We start from the raw sequence: 18983 nt of genomic DNA, 5'->3' as shown, positions 1-18983 counted from the left end.
ACCACTACATGGGCTCTCCCCCCATTTTACTCACAACCCTGAGCACATTAATTTAGAAGCTGTTCTGGTTAAATCCACAGCACTTTATTTGATTTAGGGCCCAAACAGACAGGCCAAAATAAAGCTGTCCTGTGGTCTGAGTGCTGAACTACGTCTCTGGAAATCATGGTTCAGTTCCCAGCTCAAGCAGGTCACATGCTCTCAGCCTCAGGGGAAGGCAATGTCAAACCTCCTCTGAAGAAATCTCACCAAGAAAACCCCATCATAGGGTTGTCTTAGGACTGCCATAAGTTGGAAACGACTTGAAAGCACACAGCACAATACATACACAAGGGTATGTTTAAAATTATATAATTCTATATTTAGCAATATAGGAAACCTCATGGAACTGAAGGGTGTATTACATACATTAAACAGAGTACAATGATGAATTTCCACTAGTAAAACCATGGTCTCTCTAGAAATCAGAACAAAAAACTCCTCTTCCAACTGTACACTTCTAAAGCCAAGTATGGAAGGCCAAGAAAGCATCCCTAACTGGTTTTCTGAAGTGGGAGAAGAATGCAGGGAGGGAGGGAGGAAGAAAATTCTGCCAGTAGAAAGTTAAACTTAACCCATAAATGGAGGGTAGCTGAACCTCACTGCAGAGAAGTAAGCACTAAAATCAATAAGTGTACTGTCAAATGCCAGTTTCTAAATTAATTAACCAGATAGTCTGAAATGAATGACTCAAAAATTTGGTCCATTCAACGATTTTGGAACTGATTTAATACACTGTAGTTAAAGCAGGTGTGACTTAGTGGTTTGAGTGTTGGCCTATGACTCTGGAGACCAAGGTTTGATTCCCAGCTTGGACGTGGAAAACCCACTGGGTGACTTTGGCCAAGTCACACACTCTCAGCCTCAGAGGAGGCAATGGCAAACCTCCTCTGAACATTTCTTGCCAAGAAAGCCCATGCCTTAGGGCTACCTAAATCAGACAATGACTGAAGGCACACAGCCAACCAAGGTGATAAAACTGCATTAGGCTTTAGTAACGCACAGGAAGTTGGAGCAAAGACTATCCACAACAGCCACACATGTATATTAGCTCAGTAAAGATCCAAACCACAATCTCCTTTAAAAAGAACTTAAGGCATAGTTTTTTGTGGGTTTTTTGGGCTATGTGGCCATGTTCTAGCAGAGTTTTTTTTCTGACATTTGCCAGCATCTGTAGCTGGCATCTTCAGAGAATGTTTTTCACAATCTTGTGCATATTCCTAGATAGTTCGCCTTCTGCATCAATGGTTTTTTTAATCTGTGATTTCAACCATCCACAGCTTGAAATATTTTTTTTAAATCAAAAGCATATCTTGATTTTCCCATTTTATATAAGAACACCCCTATCTTATGCCATTGTCTTCAGTGGGACTCAGCACTCCCAGATTTTGGATCCATGGGGAGTCCTGGAACCAAACCCCAGTGGATACCAAGGGCCCACCTACACAGTTTCAGCTTGCTGTGATGAAGACAGAAAGAAGAAAGAAGTACAAGTCAGTTTTTCAGGTGCTTCAGGAAGAAAGGGAGCTTGTGGAAACACAAACAGGAAATTACCACAAGCATGCATTCCTAAAGGTAAGAGAGACAACATACACACTCGTTATCGCAAGTTCTCAGCATATGGTTGCTTACCCAGCCAACAAACTGGATGTTTTTATTCATGTAAATGCATGTAAGAAACAAATTAGTTGGGAAAATATTTTTTGTTTCTTTTTCTATATGTACAGGTAGGTTGTTGTTGTTGTTGTTGTTGTTGTTGCTGTGTGCCTTCAATTATTTCTGACATATGGCAACCCTAAGGCAGACCATCCTGGGGTTTCTTGGCAAGATCTGTTCAAAGGGGTTTGCCATTGCCTTCCCCTGAGGCTGAGAGGATGCACCTTGCCCAAGGTCACCCGGTAGGTTTCATGGCCAAGCTGGGAATTGAACCTGGTCTCAGAGCCATAGTCCAACACTCAAACCACTAGCCATCCTTGGTGGTTACGTTATATAACCTTTGTCTGGACCTCTTTTAAAAAAGGTATTCCCACCCATGTGAGAGTGAAAGGAAAATGCCTCTTCTGAAATAGAGCCAGCCATCTATATTTTTATAGTCAAAATAATTAATTTTTTTATGTGGAAAAAGACATTCTGGCTTATTCCTTTGGGATGCCCTATTAGTTGATCAAAAAGGTCTACAGATTAATTCAATAAATATGAAAAAAAAATCTGGTGGCTACAGATCTGCTGTTTTACTGTCATAAAGCACTTGTTTCTGTTTTTTAAAAAAATTTTCTGCATACTGCCTAGAGAACTTGAATTCTCTGATCTTTTAAAATATTATTTTTAAAATGTAAAATAGAGCCTACTTAGGACTGTGCTTGGGTCCTGTGTAGGGAGAAAGTCAGGCGAATTTAAATAAAATACAATCCTATATATGTTTATCTGGAAGTTAGTCACATTGAACTTAGTATGACTTATTTAGGTAGGCATAGGAATGAAACAGTCTAGTTTTCTTTCCTGTTATGTTCACTGCATATATGTCTTCTCAGAAAGGCATAGACATGATACAAAAGATAAACAATATGAGATTATTGTTTGTTGTTAACTGTCCACAAGTTAACTTAGACACATGGTGGCTTCTCATGAACCTCTTTGCTCAGGTTCTTCAGGCCCAGTCCCATACCTTCTAATGCCTGTCTAGCCATCTGACATGTGGTCTTTCTCTCTTTCTACTGCCTTCCGTGTTTCCTAGTATCATTGCCTTTTCTAATGATTCATTTTTTTCATGATGTGGCAATAGTACTACAGCCTCAATTTAATCATCTTGGCTTCTAGAGAGAGTTCAGGCTTGATCTGCTCTAGAAACCATTTGTTCGCTTTCTTGAGCATCTGTGGTATCCTTAGTACTTTTCTCCAGCACTACTTCTCAAATAAGTTTGTTTTCTTCCTATCAGCTTTTTTTTCACTGTCCAGCTCTCACATCCATACATGGTGATGGGAAATACAATGGCTTGAAAGATCCTCACTTTAGTGTTCAGAAACAGGAGATATTATAGGATAATTTAAGTTTCCTAAGGCTTCAGCCTTCAGTAAGGAAACAAAAATATTGAAATATCCAAAATGTCAAAGCCAAGCCTGTTAGGGTCTAGCTTTAAATTAGCAGAGTAGCTATGGGCCCTTACAGACAGGCCAAAATAAAGCTGCTTCAGGTCACTTAGGACTGGAGCGTGGCTTTGGCATGGCTTCTGGCCTCTTAAGACGCATGCAGCATTTAAACAGCACACCTCCAAAGTGACCTGAAGCAGCTTTACTTTGGCCTGTCTGTTCGGTCCCCATGCTTCCCTAAGAACTGAGACTGACTTCAAAAACAACACAAACAGCTTGTGGTTCAAAACAAAAGTTTACTAACTGTTTTAATCTATATATACATATATATATAAAATATATATACATTTTTATGTATATACATATATATTAAAAAATCTAGCAAGTGAATAGTTCAGGTAAAAAAAAGAAATCTTTATCTCACCATCTTTCCAAAGAAAGTTGAGCGGAGGAAGATGAAAAACATGCAGTTCAGTTGAAAATCTTTACAAAGAGTGTCATCTGTTAGTCCCTAAAGGGGAGGAACTAAATCACATGGTCTGCCTGAATGAGAGAGAGAGAGAAGTCTGCATGCAGGAAATCCCTATCTATCTAAAGAGGGGGAAAGAGAATACAAAAATCTTCCAACAGATATATAAGGCACATAGTTGGGAGGATTAATATTTGGTTCTTTGATTACTATATTCATGAATTGCTCATAATCCATCTTTAATAAATGTTCAATTGTTTTAGAAATTGTTATTGGCTGTTACATACTATTTGTATGTTTTGCTATCATATTTATAACATGCCTGTGTAACTTGAAGCAAATCGTCAATCTGGCCAATGTTAACTGGGAGTCAATGTTAGCATAGGGTCAGAACATGAATAATTATCAATAACAGCATTGCCCTGCCATGCCAAATTTTAGTTTCACCAGTTAGATTTTGAATGGAAATGATTAATTTTAACACCCCAAACTAGAGTCTTGGACTTATAAAACTACCTTTCTGTTCACCTGTTCTAGGCTACTTGGCATTATGTGATACTTTTGACAGGTACCTGATAAGAAAAACCTTGTCAGCTGATGTCAACTGCTAAATGCTAACTAGGGCTGGGTGCAGGTCAAGCTGCTATCAGATGCCATCAAGAGTGAAAGGCCATCACATTCCAAGCCAGTTGTCAAAATGTTTAGTTAATATATATCATGCTTTCCTCCCCAAAAAAGGACTCAAGGTGTCTTACAACAAAAATCAAACACGATCAGAGGGGTAGCTACAAGGAGATATAATGAGAACATTGTGCCCCCCATAAGAACTTTACTCCCAAATGAAATTTTCCTCCAGTCCCCAAATTTCTAGCATCACAGTAGTTTAAAACTTCAGTTAAACATTTTAAAAGATGGTTTAATATTCGAAAGAAAAGGAACAGGCAAAGTGACAAATAGAATGTGGGTCCAAAACACATTGCAGAAATGATCCAGTCTGAGACAGCTTTAATTGCCTTGGTTAAATGCTAGGGAATTCTGGGAACTGTATCTTTGTGAGACATTGAACCTTCTCGGTCAGAGAGCTCTGGTGCCACAATAAACTACAACTCCCAGGAATCCCTAGCACTGAGCCAGGGCAATAAATGTGGATCTCAAACTGGATTATTTCTGCAGGGTGTTTTGGATCATGAACACAGCAAATGGAAGAGTTCTATCTGTGGATTGTTTTCAATGCTCCGCAATGCTAGAAATTTAGAAACTGAAGGAAAAAATTTTGAGAGGCAAACCCCCAAATTCATTATCACCCTGCCATAGGTCAGCACCTAATGAAGGTACATGTAAAAGCCTGATGATGCAAAGGTTTAAAAAGAACTGAATTAGCTACCATACAAAAACAGTACAAAATCATTTCAAATACACAATAAAGACAAAAATGCAGCCCTTCCAAAACCCTTTTGCATGCTCTACTAATTGCCAAATGCATGTTTAAATAAAAAAGTATTTACTTGCAGAAAAAGAAGAGTGAATGGGTGGACTGAGGAGGCAAGCTGGCCTGTCCTGGAGGCTAGAATGTCAGTATATTTCTGCTAGATACTGGTTGTCAAATAAAGGTGTCATTTGTTGTTGGGTGCCTTCAAGTCGTTTCTGACTTATGGTGACCCTAAGGTGAACCGATGATGGGGTTTTCTTGGCAAGATGTGTTCAGAGGGAGCTTGCCTTTGCTTTCCTCTGAGGTGGAGAGAGTGTAACTTTCCCAGTGGATTTCATAGCCAAGCCCTAAGTCTCTAGAGTCTCCACTACACTGTGCTGACTCTCTTAATGTCTAGGAAGAGCTGTGTTGACCATATAGTAAATCCAATAACATCAAAACAATGACACCTTTCTTGGGCCAACCAAAATGCACAATTACATGATGCAAGCTTTGGAAGTCACACTGGCTTCTTCATCAGGCAAACAGGAGAAAGAAACTGAAGATGTTAGTCATAGGCCTGCATTTTTCTGTTTCTGGTCTTAGTTTTTTGGCCATGCAGTCAGTGGTAGATTTTCAAAGTCCAGGAAATTTAATGTCCACTTGCAATTCAATGGAAGATGTTTCCTTGGAATCCAGCATGTCTTCTTCCTTTGTGAAGCCACAGGCTCCTATGTAGGTAGAAAACACTGAATTTCTCAAGAAGTTTTCATATTTTGCATCAGGAAAACTTTAGGTGGTGTAGAGGCAAAGCATGCAATAGAATATTGTGTCCAGTTCTGGGCACCACAATTCAGAAAGGACATTGAGAAACTGGAGCGTGTCCAAAGGAGGGTGACAAAAATGGTGAAGGGTCTGGAAACCATGCCCTATGAGGAATGACTTAGGGAGCTGGGGATGTTTAGCCTGGAGAAAAGAAGGTTAAGAGGCGATATGATAGCCCTGTTTAAATATTTGAAAGGATGTCATATTGAGGAGGGAGCAAGCTTGTTTTCTGCTGCTCCAGAGAACAGAACCCGGAACAATGGATGCAAGCTACAGGAAAAGAGATTCCACCTGAACATTAGGAGGAACTTCCTGACAGTAAGGGCTGTTCGACAGTGGAATGCACTCCCTCGGAGGGTGATAGAGTCTCCTTCCTTGGAGGTCTTTAAACAGAGGCTGGATGGCCATCTGTCAGGGATGCTTTGATTTGGATTTCCTGCATGGCAGGGGGTTGGACTGGATGGCCCTAGTGGTCTCTTCCAACTCTACAATTCTATGATTCTATGATTCATGCAGAACTACATTTCCCAACAAAGCCAATCTCTTTGGTATCATTAAACAGCAAAGACAGTAAGAGCTGTTTGGCAGTGCAACACACTCCCTCAGAGAGTGGTGGAGTCTTCTTCTTTGGAGGTTTTTAAACAGAGGCTGGATGGCCAATTGTCGGGGATGCTTTGATTGTGATTTCCTGCATGGCAGAATGGGGTTGGATTGGATGGCCCTTGGGGTCTCTTCCAACTCTAGGATTTTAATCATCCAATCATAGCATCTATAATTTCTGTGTAGGGTTATGAAAGCTGGGCAGTGAAGACAGCTGACAAGAGAATCAACTCATTTGAAATGTGGTGCTGGAGAAGAACTATGCAGATACCATGGACTGCTGTAGAGACAAATGAATGGGCCTTAAAGCACATCAAGCCTGAGCTCTCACTAGAAGTGAATGTGAATAAACTGAGTCTCTCCAACTTTGGAGATATCATGAGAGGAGGTAACTCACTGGAAAAGATGACAAAGCTTGGTAAAGTGGAAGGCAGTAGGAGAAGAGGAACACCCCAGTGTAGGTGGATTTATTGAGTCAAGGAAGCCACCGCTGTCCTGAATTTGCCAGACCCTCAGCATGTTGAGCAGTTCAAGTTTCCTAAGGCTTCAGCCTTTGTTTAGGAAACTAAATATTTAAAGACCAAAAACATCCAAGCTAAGCCTGTTAAAGTCTACCTTTAAATCTTCAGGGTAGCCGAAAGGTGCCTTTGGTTCAAAACACACCAGAAATAATCCAGTTTGAGACTGCTTTAACTGCCCTGGCTCAGTGCTAGGGAATCCTAGGAATGGTAGTTTATTGTGGTACCAGAGCTCTCTGGCAGAGAAGGCTAAATGTTTCCCAAAACTGCAGTTCCTAGGCTTCCCTGGGACAGTTAAAGTGATCTCAAGCTGGATTATTTCTGCAGTGTGTTTTGGGACTTTGAGGACGCTTCTCTGAGAACTGAGACTGACTCAGAAACAACAAACAACAGGCAGCTTGCAGCTTAACCAAAGTTTACTTATAGCTTGAATCTACATAGGCATGGGGAGGCTACATCCTAACAAAAGCTAATGAATAGTTTAGGTAAAAGAAGAAATCTTTAATCTCACCGTCTCAGATGTGGAACGAGGGAGATGGGACAGAGAGAAGAGAATCTTTGTCTTTGTCTATTAGAATAACTTCCTAAATGGAATCAGTATATAGAGAGATCTTGCAGCACCTTTGAGACTCACTGAAAGAAAGAACTTGGCAGCATGAGCTTTCCTAGACTAAAGTCTACTTTCACCAGATGCATCTGAGGAAGTAGATTTAAGACTACAAAAGCTCATGCTGCCAACCTCTTTCTTTCAGTGGTGCTACAAGATCTCTCTACATACTGATCCTACAGACTAACACAGCTATATCTTTGAATTCCTAAAAGGAAGCGAGCAGAATCACATGGTTTGTTTCTGGGTTTACAAAAACATTTGTTTCCAGGTCATTCAGTCCTAGCACTGAGCAAATGGGAGGTTTGGATGAAGGGGAAGAGAAGAGTTTTACATGCAGGAACCTCCTCTAGCTATCTGAAAAGCACACTTGCTTTAAATAAGCAAAGAGAGAACGGGAGAGAAAATGCTGAAATCTTCCAGGAAAGCAGAGATGCCCAGGACTCTTAAAGGTCTTTCATGCATGGGTTCGCTGTAAGTCCGCTCTGGGCCCCACAACAAACTCCAGCTCCCAGAATTCCATAGCCTTGAGCCAGGGCAGTTAAAGCCGTGCCAAACCGGGTTATTCCTCCCGTGTGGATGCAGCCTAAAAGTGAATTTTTTCTCCCTGAGGCAAAGAGACCCAGAGGGAGCCCCCCTCCGCCGCCCCCATTTCTCCGATCTCTTCCAACAAAAGCCCTGAGTGCAATGTTTGCCAAAAGGCGTGACCCGGACCCGATAACATTGTGGAGCCGGAGACAGGCGGCCTCGGGCCGATTGCTCCGAGTGGCGGTGCCAGGACGAAAGTAACTTGCCCAGACCTCCAGGGAGAGTGGGCTGAGTCCAGCAAGAGCCTGGGCCTGACAGCCATGAAAGCCCTGGGTGACCTTGGGCAAGTCACACTCTCTCAGCCTCTGGGGAAGGCAATGGCAAGCCTCCCCTGACCAAATCCTGCCTAAGAAAATCCCAAAACAGAGTCTCCTTAGCGTCGCCTTAAGTCGCAAACCACTTGAAGGCACACAACAGCAAGGAAATCTGTACTTTGAGTCTCATTGATTCACCAGGTCATCCTTGGCTGTCTGGGATGGTCTTGAAAACTATGGAAGGACAGCAGGTTGGTAACAATGAACTTCAACAGGGAGAAATGTAAGATACTGCCCTTAGGTAGAAAAAAACCGAAATGCACAGATATAGGATGGGGGACACCTGGCTGAATAAAACTAGGTGTGAAAGGGATCTAGGAGTCCAAGTAGACCACAAATTGAACATGAGTCAACAGTGTGATGCGGCAGCTAACAAGGCCAATGTGATTCTAGGCTGCATCAATAAAAATATAGTGTCTAGATCAAGGGAAGTAATACTGCCACTATATTCTGCTTTGGTCAGGCCCCACCTGGAATACTATGTCCAGTTCTGGGCACCACAATTCAAAAAGGATATTGAGAAACAAAGGAGGGCAACTAAAATGGTGACTTGACCCAATGGTACCTTGTGGTGAAATGTCAAAGTACTCCCAAGTGTTGTTGGGGTTTGCATGGGTCCCCTTCAATGGGAAGGGGAGAGATCATTGAAATTCAGCACATTTCAAAATAAATAAGTTCTTAAGGCCTATGGGTTTAACAAGGGTATGCTGCAAATGGGAGAATCAGAGTGGTGTAAATGGTTTTGAATGTTGGGATGGGACTCAAAGAGTGGGAATCCTACCCAGACGCTGAAACTTATTAAGTGACTTTGGGCAAGTCACACTGTCTCAGCCTCAGTGGAAGGAATGGCAAACCTCCTCTGAACAAATCTTGCCAAGAAAATCGTAGGGCAGGATGGTCACAACACAGAAAAGACTTGAAGGTCCATAACAAGATTGGAAATGTCACCGGCTCCTAGTTGTGCCTTATGTAAGGGCGAAAGTCCAGCCTGTTTGGAGGCAAAAGGACAATGTACTTTTCCAGCACTTTTGAGACTGGGAAAGTATCTCAAGATACTGATTTTTTAAAATAATAATAATCCAAAAACTCCCTCTTGCCTATTTTCTATCTTTTGGCCTTTGCTGCCTTTAAGTGTCTGGGTATAGCATGACGTTGCTAACCCAAATAGCCCTTGGGTTGCGGTCCATTTTAATACTGTACAGTACTCCGAAATACACTAGAATCCTCGGGGCCCCAAGAAAATACTGCAGGATGCCTAAGAGAGATTGACAACGAGGATGCCGACCAGACTCCAGGATACCTGGCAAGGCTCACCTCCATGAAAGATCTGCAGATGAATGAAGTTTTGCCTCCGCGTGAGAAGCTTCTCTCCATAGGCTGGTCTCCTTTGTAGGTATTCCTGCTCATATGTTGTTGTTGTTGTTGTTGTTGTTGTTGTGGCCTCAAGTCGTTTCCGACTTCGGGCGATCCCCCAAAGCGAACCTATCATAGGGTTTCCTTGACAAGTTTCTTCAGAGGGGGGTTGCCATTGCCATCCTCTGAGGCTGAGAGAGTGTGACTTGCCCAAGGTCACCCGGTGGATTTATATGCTCGAGCAAGAACCCTGATCTCCAGAGTCGGAGTCCATCGCCGTCAAACAATTTCAAGTTTGCTGTCGCCTCCTTTTATTGCTGAGAGTCCAGCATTCTAAACCACCCCATCATGGTGGTTCCATTAAATAATCCCTCCAGTCCATTCCACTTTATGTCGACAGACCCAGTTCGCCCAAGAGGTTTCCAGGGCTGAGTGGAAATTCGAGCCCGGGTTTCCGGGAGTCCTAATCCAACACTGGGGCTGCATCTCCAGTGCAGAAATTACGCAGTTTGACACCGCTTTAAATTGCCACGTTATGGAATCCTGGGACTTGTAGTTTATTGTGGCATCAGGGTTCTCTAGCTAAATGTCTCACAAACCTACAAATCTTAGAATTACAAAGCACTGAGCCGTGGCAAGCGTGGTCAAACCGTATTATTTCAACGTGCAGACGCATGCTCAGACCCCTGCACCACACTCATGCCTTCAGTCCATTCCAGTTCAGTGCGACATGGCGTTTTTGGGGGAGGCAAGATTTGATCATAGGAGGTTTGCCCCTGTGAAGCTGAGAGAGTGTGACTTGCTCAAGGGTCACTGAGTGGGTTTCCATGTCTATGGAGGGATTAGATCTCTGGTCTTCCATGGCCTTAGCCCAATAGTCCCCAAACTGTGCTCTTTAATGGGTTTTGGACTTCAGCTCCCAGAATCCCAGACTATTGGCCAACATGGCTGAGGCTTCTGGGAGATGAAGCCCAACATTTCTTAAAGGGTAAAGTCTGGGAACCACTTCCCTAATCCAATGCTCAAAGCACTACGTTGCAACAGCTTTGTATGTCGCATTTCCCCTACAAACAAAACCATCCGCAATGACTTGCTTTTCAAAGGCGGGCTTAAAAGCGCAAATGTTTGAACCACGATTTACTTCACATTTATTTGGGTTTTGTTTAGGCAGCTCTGCGGGACTTCATTTAAAGTTTAGGATCAGGAGCTTGACGCCTTCCTAATGACAGAAGATGGAGTCTGTCTATTTCAACTCGCAAAGAGATCCTACTGGATTTAATGGGATTCAAAGAAAGTCAACCAACGTGGGGTTCTGGTTTTAAACCAGGGCGACTTTCGTTTTCCAAACTGTGGATAAGAGAAAAAGAAAGGAATCGTTGGTCTGGGGCCTAAATGTTTTCGGTGCTGGACTTCTTACTTCCCAGGAGACCGAGGTCCAAAACACTCTGCAGAAATAATCCAGTTTGAGACCGCTTTAACTATATGCCCCAATGCTAGAAATTGTAGTTTTGTGAGCCATTTAGACTTCTCTGTCAGAGAGTTCTGGTGCCCCAATAAACTACATTTAATCCCAGGTTTCCCTAGCACTGAGCCAGGGCAGTTAAAGCGGTCTCAAACGGGATTATTCCTGCCTTGTGTTTTGGACCCTAAACTGTGAAAGTGGAGGCCTTTGTTGTTGTGGGCTTTCAAGTCGTTTCCGACTTATGGGAGGCAAGATTTGCTCAGAGGATGATTGCCACTGCCTTCCCCTGAGGCTGAGAGAGTGTGACTTGCCATTGGTGGGCATATAGGAAATATATAGGAAATATATTCCCACCAGTGGCAAGTCACATTCCCTCAAGGTCCTTAGATATCAGACAGTAGGCCCCCACCCACCCACCTCATAGGTGGGAGAATCCCATTGTGGGAGAAAGGCAAGATATAAATCCTTGAAATATAAAATAAAATAGTTTGTCAATAAGACCAACAGCCCCATTGACCGCAACGTCCTTGTTTAAATGCAATTCAGTCCCATTGACTTCTTTGGGAATCCATGGGCTTCCAAAAGCTGTGGCCTAAACCCAAATTGCTGGTGACCACTAGAGGAAACCCACTGAATCCAAGCAATTGGTCCGAGGCCAACACCTTTCAAAATAGCCAACGAAACTTCAGCGAATTGACAACCAAGAGAAACTCCACCGAGTTCAGGAGGATTTTATTGTATCCATATGGGCCGGCTCTATTAGCCTGCTGGAGCTTTAAGTCGGTTTTCTTTCCCATTTGGGACCTGTTTTATTTAGATTGTAAACCTGAGGGCAGGGAAGTGTCAAATGAACAATCTGTCAACCTTTCTAAGAGGCTTTATGGTTGAAATTGTTGTTGTTGTGTGCCTTCAAGTCCTTTCCGACTTAGGGCGGCCCTAAGACCAGACTATGCTTCTGTATTGCTTTTGCGTTGTTTAACTGCATTGTTTTAAATTTGCTCTTCGCGACCTTGAGTCCCTATATTGGGAGGAAGGAGGGATATTTATTATTATTATTATTATTATTATTATTATTATTATTATATCCCACCTTAATAGTAACATTTGTTATTATACGAGATGATGTATGCAAAATAGAAATGCACCATTTGTGCTTCATTCCTTTTATCTTTCTTACCTTTCTATCTTCCCCCTCTTCCTTCTAAAAATCTTTTTTGTCTGTCATTTCTCTTTCTCTCTTTTCTTTCTTTCATTCCTTCCCTCATTTCCTACTTTTCCCCCTAATATCTTTTATGTAAAGGTTGCAGTTTTAAATTCAATAAAAATATATTAAAAACAATACAAAATATTAAAATACATACATATAAACCAATTAAACAATTGTAAGGATTAAAAAAGTTATAAATTAAAATAAAATATATTAAAATAAAAACCCTTAAAATGTGTATAGCCCAGAGTTAAAAACCCAGTCCTTCTCAGAAGATAAGTAGATATAGTAGTAGTAGTAGTAACCATCCATGGAGGGGTTTTGTGGGGCTGAAAGTGGGCTTCCATGATCTCCAGAGCCGGAGCCCAATGCTCAAACCACTAGCCACGCTGGAAAATAGTGTATAAATACTCTAAATAAAGAAGGAAACCCAGAAGCAGCCACTTAACTATTCCCTGGGTTGCTTTTCCAGCCACGGATGGTCTCTTGGTATTTTGGGGCCATCTGTGCCCTTATAGACAGGTGAGTTACCTGCGCAGGTAAACTACTAAACAAGCCGCCAAATTCTGTGCAAGTTCCTGGTTTTGAGAGGAAAGAAATGTCGGCTGAAACTCCTTAGAGTTTCAATGTGGAGCCGAAGGCTTTCATGGCCGGCATCCATAGTTTTGTTTTTTGTTTTTTGTGGGTTTTGGGGGCTCTCTGGCCATGTTCTAGAAGAGTTTCTTCCTGAGGTTTCGCCAGCATCTGTGGCTGGCATCTTCAGAGAATTTCAATTAGAAAAATCTCTGCTGCCCAAAGAACTCGTTAAACCAAAGGATACGCTTTTGAGAAAAATTTAAATAGTAAATTGCTGAATTTAGGGATGGAAAAAATAATAATTCTCGCACTCGAAAATTTATAAGGCTTCTTTTTAATCATCATCATCATCATTATAATTATATATATATGTACGCATGTGACTTGCCCAAGGTCACCCAGTGGGTTTCATAGCGGGTATGTATTTAGAGCAATCTGGTCATTCCTAGCAAAACCATTCTCTCTTTATTATAATTATAATTATTTATAGTTATAGGATTATAATTATAATCAAGAGAAAATGCTTTTGTTAGAACAGACAAGATTGCTCTAAATACATAGCCGGCATGAAACCCCACTGGGCGACCCTTGGGCAAGTCACATACTCTCAGCCTCAAGGGAAGGGAAGGGAAGGGCAAACCTCCTCTGGATAATCTTGCCCAGAAAAAACCCATAAGTAGGAAATGACTCGAAGGCACACAACACACACAAAATGTCCATCCCCTGGCGTATAAAACTGCGTAGTTCACACAGGAGGTGGGTTAAAAAGGAATAAAAGAAAGAAGTTCCTCCTCCCCCAACTCTAGAGTATCTAAACAAGAAAATATATATGTATGAGCGGAAAGAGAGGGAGACATATATATATATATTCACACACACACACAAGTCTCCCTCTCTTTCTGCGCATACATAGATATACAGTATTCTTGTTTAGATAGTGTGTGTGTGTGTGTGTGTGTGTGTATACACATACATATACACACAATAAAATAATATAAACAAAACGAACAATAAAAAGTCTGGAGATGGTTTCAAGACAACTGGAATCCTTTATAATACTGTATTTGCCAAACGGAAAGAGGTTCATGTCAAGACAGGGGAAGCGGACTTCCAACTATGCTTCAGTCACATGACATGCTTCGATTACTTGTTCGAATAATAATGATGATGATGATGATGATGATGATGATAATTCGACATGTGTGCTCCGAGGCTTTAATGTCACGGACTGTATTGTGGGAAAGAACTGGCAGCAAAGACGAACGCTTTATGTGAGTAACTCTGGATTATCACTAAAACGAACTGAACTACTCTCTCGGTAGCCATCAGGGAAAGTTGTTGCTCTGCCTTCGCTGGTCTACGTTTTGGCCTCTGAGCTTGACAGCAGGAAGAGAAGAAATAAAGGTTTAGAAAACGGATTCAGTGCCAGGCAATTGTTGGGTCGGGTTGTGTCTCCCTTGTTCTGCACATTGGCAGCAAAGCTTGCTGCTCCTTGGTTCCTCGACCATCATGGCTAGTAATAGCTGACATGCAGTAGTCCATGCGAAAGCTCTTCAGGCTGAAGGTTTCTTTTAGTCCAAGGAAGCCTCTTAATGGGGTTGACTACGACCATAACCTCCATAACCTCCCAGTACAACCTGCAGGGACCATGATCATCACATCTCCCCTTCCTTCCCTACTTTCAATATGTTCTTTTTATTTTATATCCCAGTCTCCTCCCGACTTGGGATACAAGGCGGCTCATAACATGAATTAAAACAAACTACATCGAAGGAAGGAAGGAAGGAAGGAAGGAAGGAAGGAAGGCCAGAATAAACTCTTCTAGAACATGCCCACATAGCCCGGAAAAAAACAGAAAAAACCTACGAAAGAAAAACTTTTTTAAAGAAAAAATTGCCCCACCAAGATCCTAAAGATTATTAATTATTATTATTATTACTCCTTTTTCAGTTTATCTGCTGTTAGGAATAAGTAGTAAGTGTGGTGTAGTGGTTTGGGTGTTGCATAAGGACTCTGAGAAACCAGGAAGCCCACGCAAGTCACACTCTCTCAGCCTCCCATTAGGAGGCTTCCTTGGACTAAAAGCAATGCCCAACCTCCTCTTGTAGTTTTCATTTTTCACTTTTGTATTCAGTGTTTTCATCTTGCATTTTTTAAAATATGTTGTAAGCTGCCTCAAATCCCACTGTGGGGGGAAAGGCGGGATACAAATCTTGGGAATAAATAAAATAAGAGATCTTGCCAAGAAGGTCCATGACACACTGCAGGAATAATCCAGTTTGAGGCTGCTTTAACTACCTTGGCTCAGTCCTAAGGAATCCTGGGAATGGTAGTTTGTTGTGGCACCAAGAGCTCTCTGACAGAGAAGGCTAAATGTCTCACAAAACTACAGTTCCCAGAATTCCCTAGCGCTGAGCCAGGGCACTTAAAGTGGTCCAAAACGCACTGCAGAAATAAACCCGCTTGAGACCGCTTTAGCTGCCTTTTTCAAAAGTGTAAGAAAGCCATGATCCTCTTTTCTGTTTTCCCCCAGTTCGCGACCCATTTCTTGCCTTCTTGCTCAATGGCTTTGAGATCAATGGAACCTATTTCCAGTTAAATACTGGGCTCCAGTCCTATTTCACTCCCATTCTCCATAGTTTTCTAACGACAACAGAAAAGTAAGTTCTTCCCAAAGGCTAGTAGGCGCAGGGCTACACATGGAACAGGCAAAAGAGCCTGAATTCCCAAAGGCATAAAATCCATATCACAGACATACTTGAGGAAGGAGGGCACAAAATCAGATCACCAGAAAAGTGAAGGTCCAACCAGGAAAGGAGGGAAAACCCCCAAAATGTAGGACTTTAGAAAAGAAGGAACAGGGTAGACCCCAAAGGCAGGAGGGCTGGCTTGTCGCATTTAGAAATCAACGAAGTGATAACACACACACACCCAATACACAATCCCTAGTCGATTTCTCCAAGACCATTCAGTGCAAACTCTAAAATTATAAACATTAATTGCATGGTTGGGTTCAGCACCCAGAAGCCGAGTCTGTCGGGGCAAAAAGAAACCAAGTCAGGATGCAAGAGACAAAAGTCAGCTGGAAATAAATCCCTTTGAACCGAATAGATTGGTACGACATAACAATAACTACTACAACAACAGCAGCAGCAGTAGCAGCAATAATACTATTTCCCGAGTTTCATTTTTGAATGGAGCTGCCTTCTAAGGCTGGCATTTAAAGGAATGGTGCGAGGCTTTAAGACCTAAATGACTTGTTGCAATTGCTAGCGCCTGGTTCCTTACAGCTTTACAAAATGACATTGTGTTCAAACATCCAGAGCAGAGATGTCTTGACAAATCTTTGATGGGTGGGTCATTAGGAGGGTAAAACAGATTGCAGAAATAATCTAATTTGAGACCGCTTTAACTGCCCTGGCTCAGCGCTAGAAGATTGCGGGAATTGTAGTTTTGCGAGATGTTGGAATCAGTACGTAGAGAGATCTTGTAGCCCCTCCCTGTGAGACTCACTGGAAAGAAAGAAAGAAAGAAGTTGGCAGCAGGAGCTTTCCTAGGCTTCAGTCTACTTCCTCAGGAGCATTCTCTTCCTAGAAATACCCTTTTCACGATCCCACGAACCCAACGAAAGGGTCATTTCCCTGACTTGAGAGCCAGGCCTATCAAGGTCCTTTGGGGGTTTTGTTTGGTTTTGGGACTACAGCTCCCAAGGCACTGCGGTCACTCGGTTGGGAGACTTCTGGGAGTTGTAGTCCAAAGAAAAGGAGGAACTTTTCCAAAGGGAAGGATGGGGAAGAGGAATTCTGCTCCATCCTAGAGAAAAGAGAACAGATAAAAGGGGGACAGAAAGAGAGAAAGTGAGAAAGAGAGTAGAGGTAGACTTGAATCCCATTGTGGGAGAAAGGCAGCATACACACTCATCCTTCCTCATTCGCTGGGGTTAGGGGCACAGGACCCCCGTGGATGTGGAAAAACCGCAGATAACAAAAGCACTATTTTTTTCTTTTGAGAGAACACCTCTCTAGGAATCACTAGGTCCTTCAAATGCAACTCTGTGGTCAACATCTGCCAGACATTGACCATAGAATTGCGCTGGAGGAGCTACAAATGCTTAGAGGAATGTTCTCTCTAGGAATCTCTTAAGTCCTTCAGTGCCACTTTTGGTTAAAGTTGGCCACAGAGGTGTGCTGGAGGGACCTAGATATTCCTACAGAGAACATATTCACAAAATCAGTGAAGACTGGGTTAAATAGATTTTTGTGGGTTTTTCGGGCTATGTGGCCAGGTTCTAGAAGAGTTTCTTCTCTGAAGATGCCAGCCACAGATGCTGGCGAAACGTCAGGAAGAATCTCTTCCAGATCATGGCCACATGGCCCGAAAAACCCACAAAAAACTATGGATGCCGGCCATAAAAGCTGTCGACTTCACTTTTGGTTAAAGTTGACCATGGAATTGCGCTGGAGGAGCGAGATATTCCTAGAGAGAGAACATATTCCTACAATCCGTGAAGACTGTTGGTTAAAGTCGACCACAGAGTTGCGCTGAAGGAACCTAGATATTCCTAAAGAGGAGATATTCATGAAACCAGTGAGTAACCAAAGCCGCAAAAGTCAAAGCTGCAGATGTGGAGGGACGAGAGTGGAAGAAAGTATTAACATAAAACAAGCCTTGCGAAGGAGCAAAGGGGCGCCTCACCTGTGCCAGCCCAGGGCCCCTTCCAGGCGTGGGCCTTGGTGGACTTCATCCAGGGGAAAGGCAAGGGCAGCCGGGGCTCCTCCAAGACCGCTGTGTCTTGGCCCTCTCCGAAGCTGGGCAGTGCTTCTTGGTGCTGATGGGGATGATGGGGATGATGGTGGTGGTGGGGATGATGGGACTGAGGGTGAGGCTGGAGGTGGGACAGACCGGGATCCTCGGCCATGGGGGGCACCTCGTAAGGGGAAATGTCCGGCGGGCTGCCCGGGTCCAAGGCCCCCAAGAGATTGGGGTAAGGCGGCGGCGGGGGGCCCTGTTGCCGACCCATGTAGAGGCAGGCTGGGGGGCTTGGGTTGTAATCCTGGGGCTGGGATCGCTGGAAGGCACAGGGCTCTTTGTAGAGCTGCCCGGCGGCGTAGTACTGCTCCTCCTCGGCGTCCATGGCGCAGGCTGAGCCAGATTCGCACTCAGCGCCCCGGGGAGTCGGCCAGGGCCCTTTGACAAGATCGCCTCTACCTGGGGATGATGGAGAGGGCCGCCTCGGGATGCCCGGCCATTGGCTGCAGGGTGGCACACGTGAGCAGGATCCCGATCCCCATTGGGCGGCCCCATTCCCAAGAAGACCCCGCCTTCCTCAGGTGCTGTAGGTTTCTTTCGCTTCCTTCAAAAGAAGGAACCCTTATTTCTCGGAGGGTCTTCTGGGTGCCCTCAAGATCTTGCCAACTTTGGCCGATTCTAGGCTGCATCAATAGAAGGACAGGTCCAAAACCCACTGCAGAAATAATCCATTTGAGACCACTCTAACTGCCCTGGCTCAGTGCCAGGAAATCCTGGGAACTGTATTTTATTGTGGCACCAGCCTCTCTCTCTGACCTAAATGTCTCACCAAGCGACAATTCCCAGAAGGTCCTAGCTGTCTCCAGCTGGATTAATGCTGCAGTGTGTTTTGGACCATACTGTCTAGAGATCGGTGGTTCCCAGCCTTTGGTGTCCAGATGTTTTGGACTTCAGACCCCAGAATTCTTGACTGTCGGCCAAGCTAGCTGGGTCTTCTGAGAGTCACAGTCCAAAAGACCTGGGGGACCGAAGTTTGGGGATCGCTGGTCTAGATCGAGGGAAGTAATAGTGCCACTCTGTTCTTCTTTGGTCAGGCCTCACCTGGAATAATACTGTGTCCTGGATTGAATGGCCCTTGAGGTCTCTTCCAACTCCATGATTCTATGATTCTGTCATGGGGT

At 43.4% G+C, this 18983-nt stretch overlaps 1 protein-coding gene across 2 annotated transcripts in view; it reads right to left on the bottom strand.

Moving 5' to 3' along the window:
• Positions 1 to 18187, bottom strand: part of PDX1 (pancreatic and duodenal homeobox 1) — a 28033-nt gene extending 9846 nt beyond the window's left edge. The window contains exon 1 of one of the 2 annotated variants that reach the window (XM_042459814.1): positions 17749 to 18187. In XM_042459814.1, coding sequence (XP_042315748.1) covers positions 17749 to 18187 — 439 coding nt within the window. The remainder of the gene's footprint in view (positions 1 to 17748) is intronic. The other variant, XM_042459815.1, reaches the window with a different exon arrangement.
• Positions 18188 to 18983: the final 796 nt, after the last annotated feature.

The sequence above is a fragment of the Sceloporus undulatus genome, chromosome 3, assembly GCF_019175285.1.
Source record: "Sceloporus undulatus isolate JIND9_A2432 ecotype Alabama chromosome 3, SceUnd_v1.1, whole genome shotgun sequence".
In the NCBI taxonomy this organism is placed as follows: Eukaryota; Metazoa; Chordata; class Lepidosauria; order Squamata; family Phrynosomatidae; genus Sceloporus; species Sceloporus undulatus.
The sequence above is the reverse complement of the archived record's forward strand: the minus strand, read 5'-3'. Positions and strand labels throughout refer to the sequence as shown.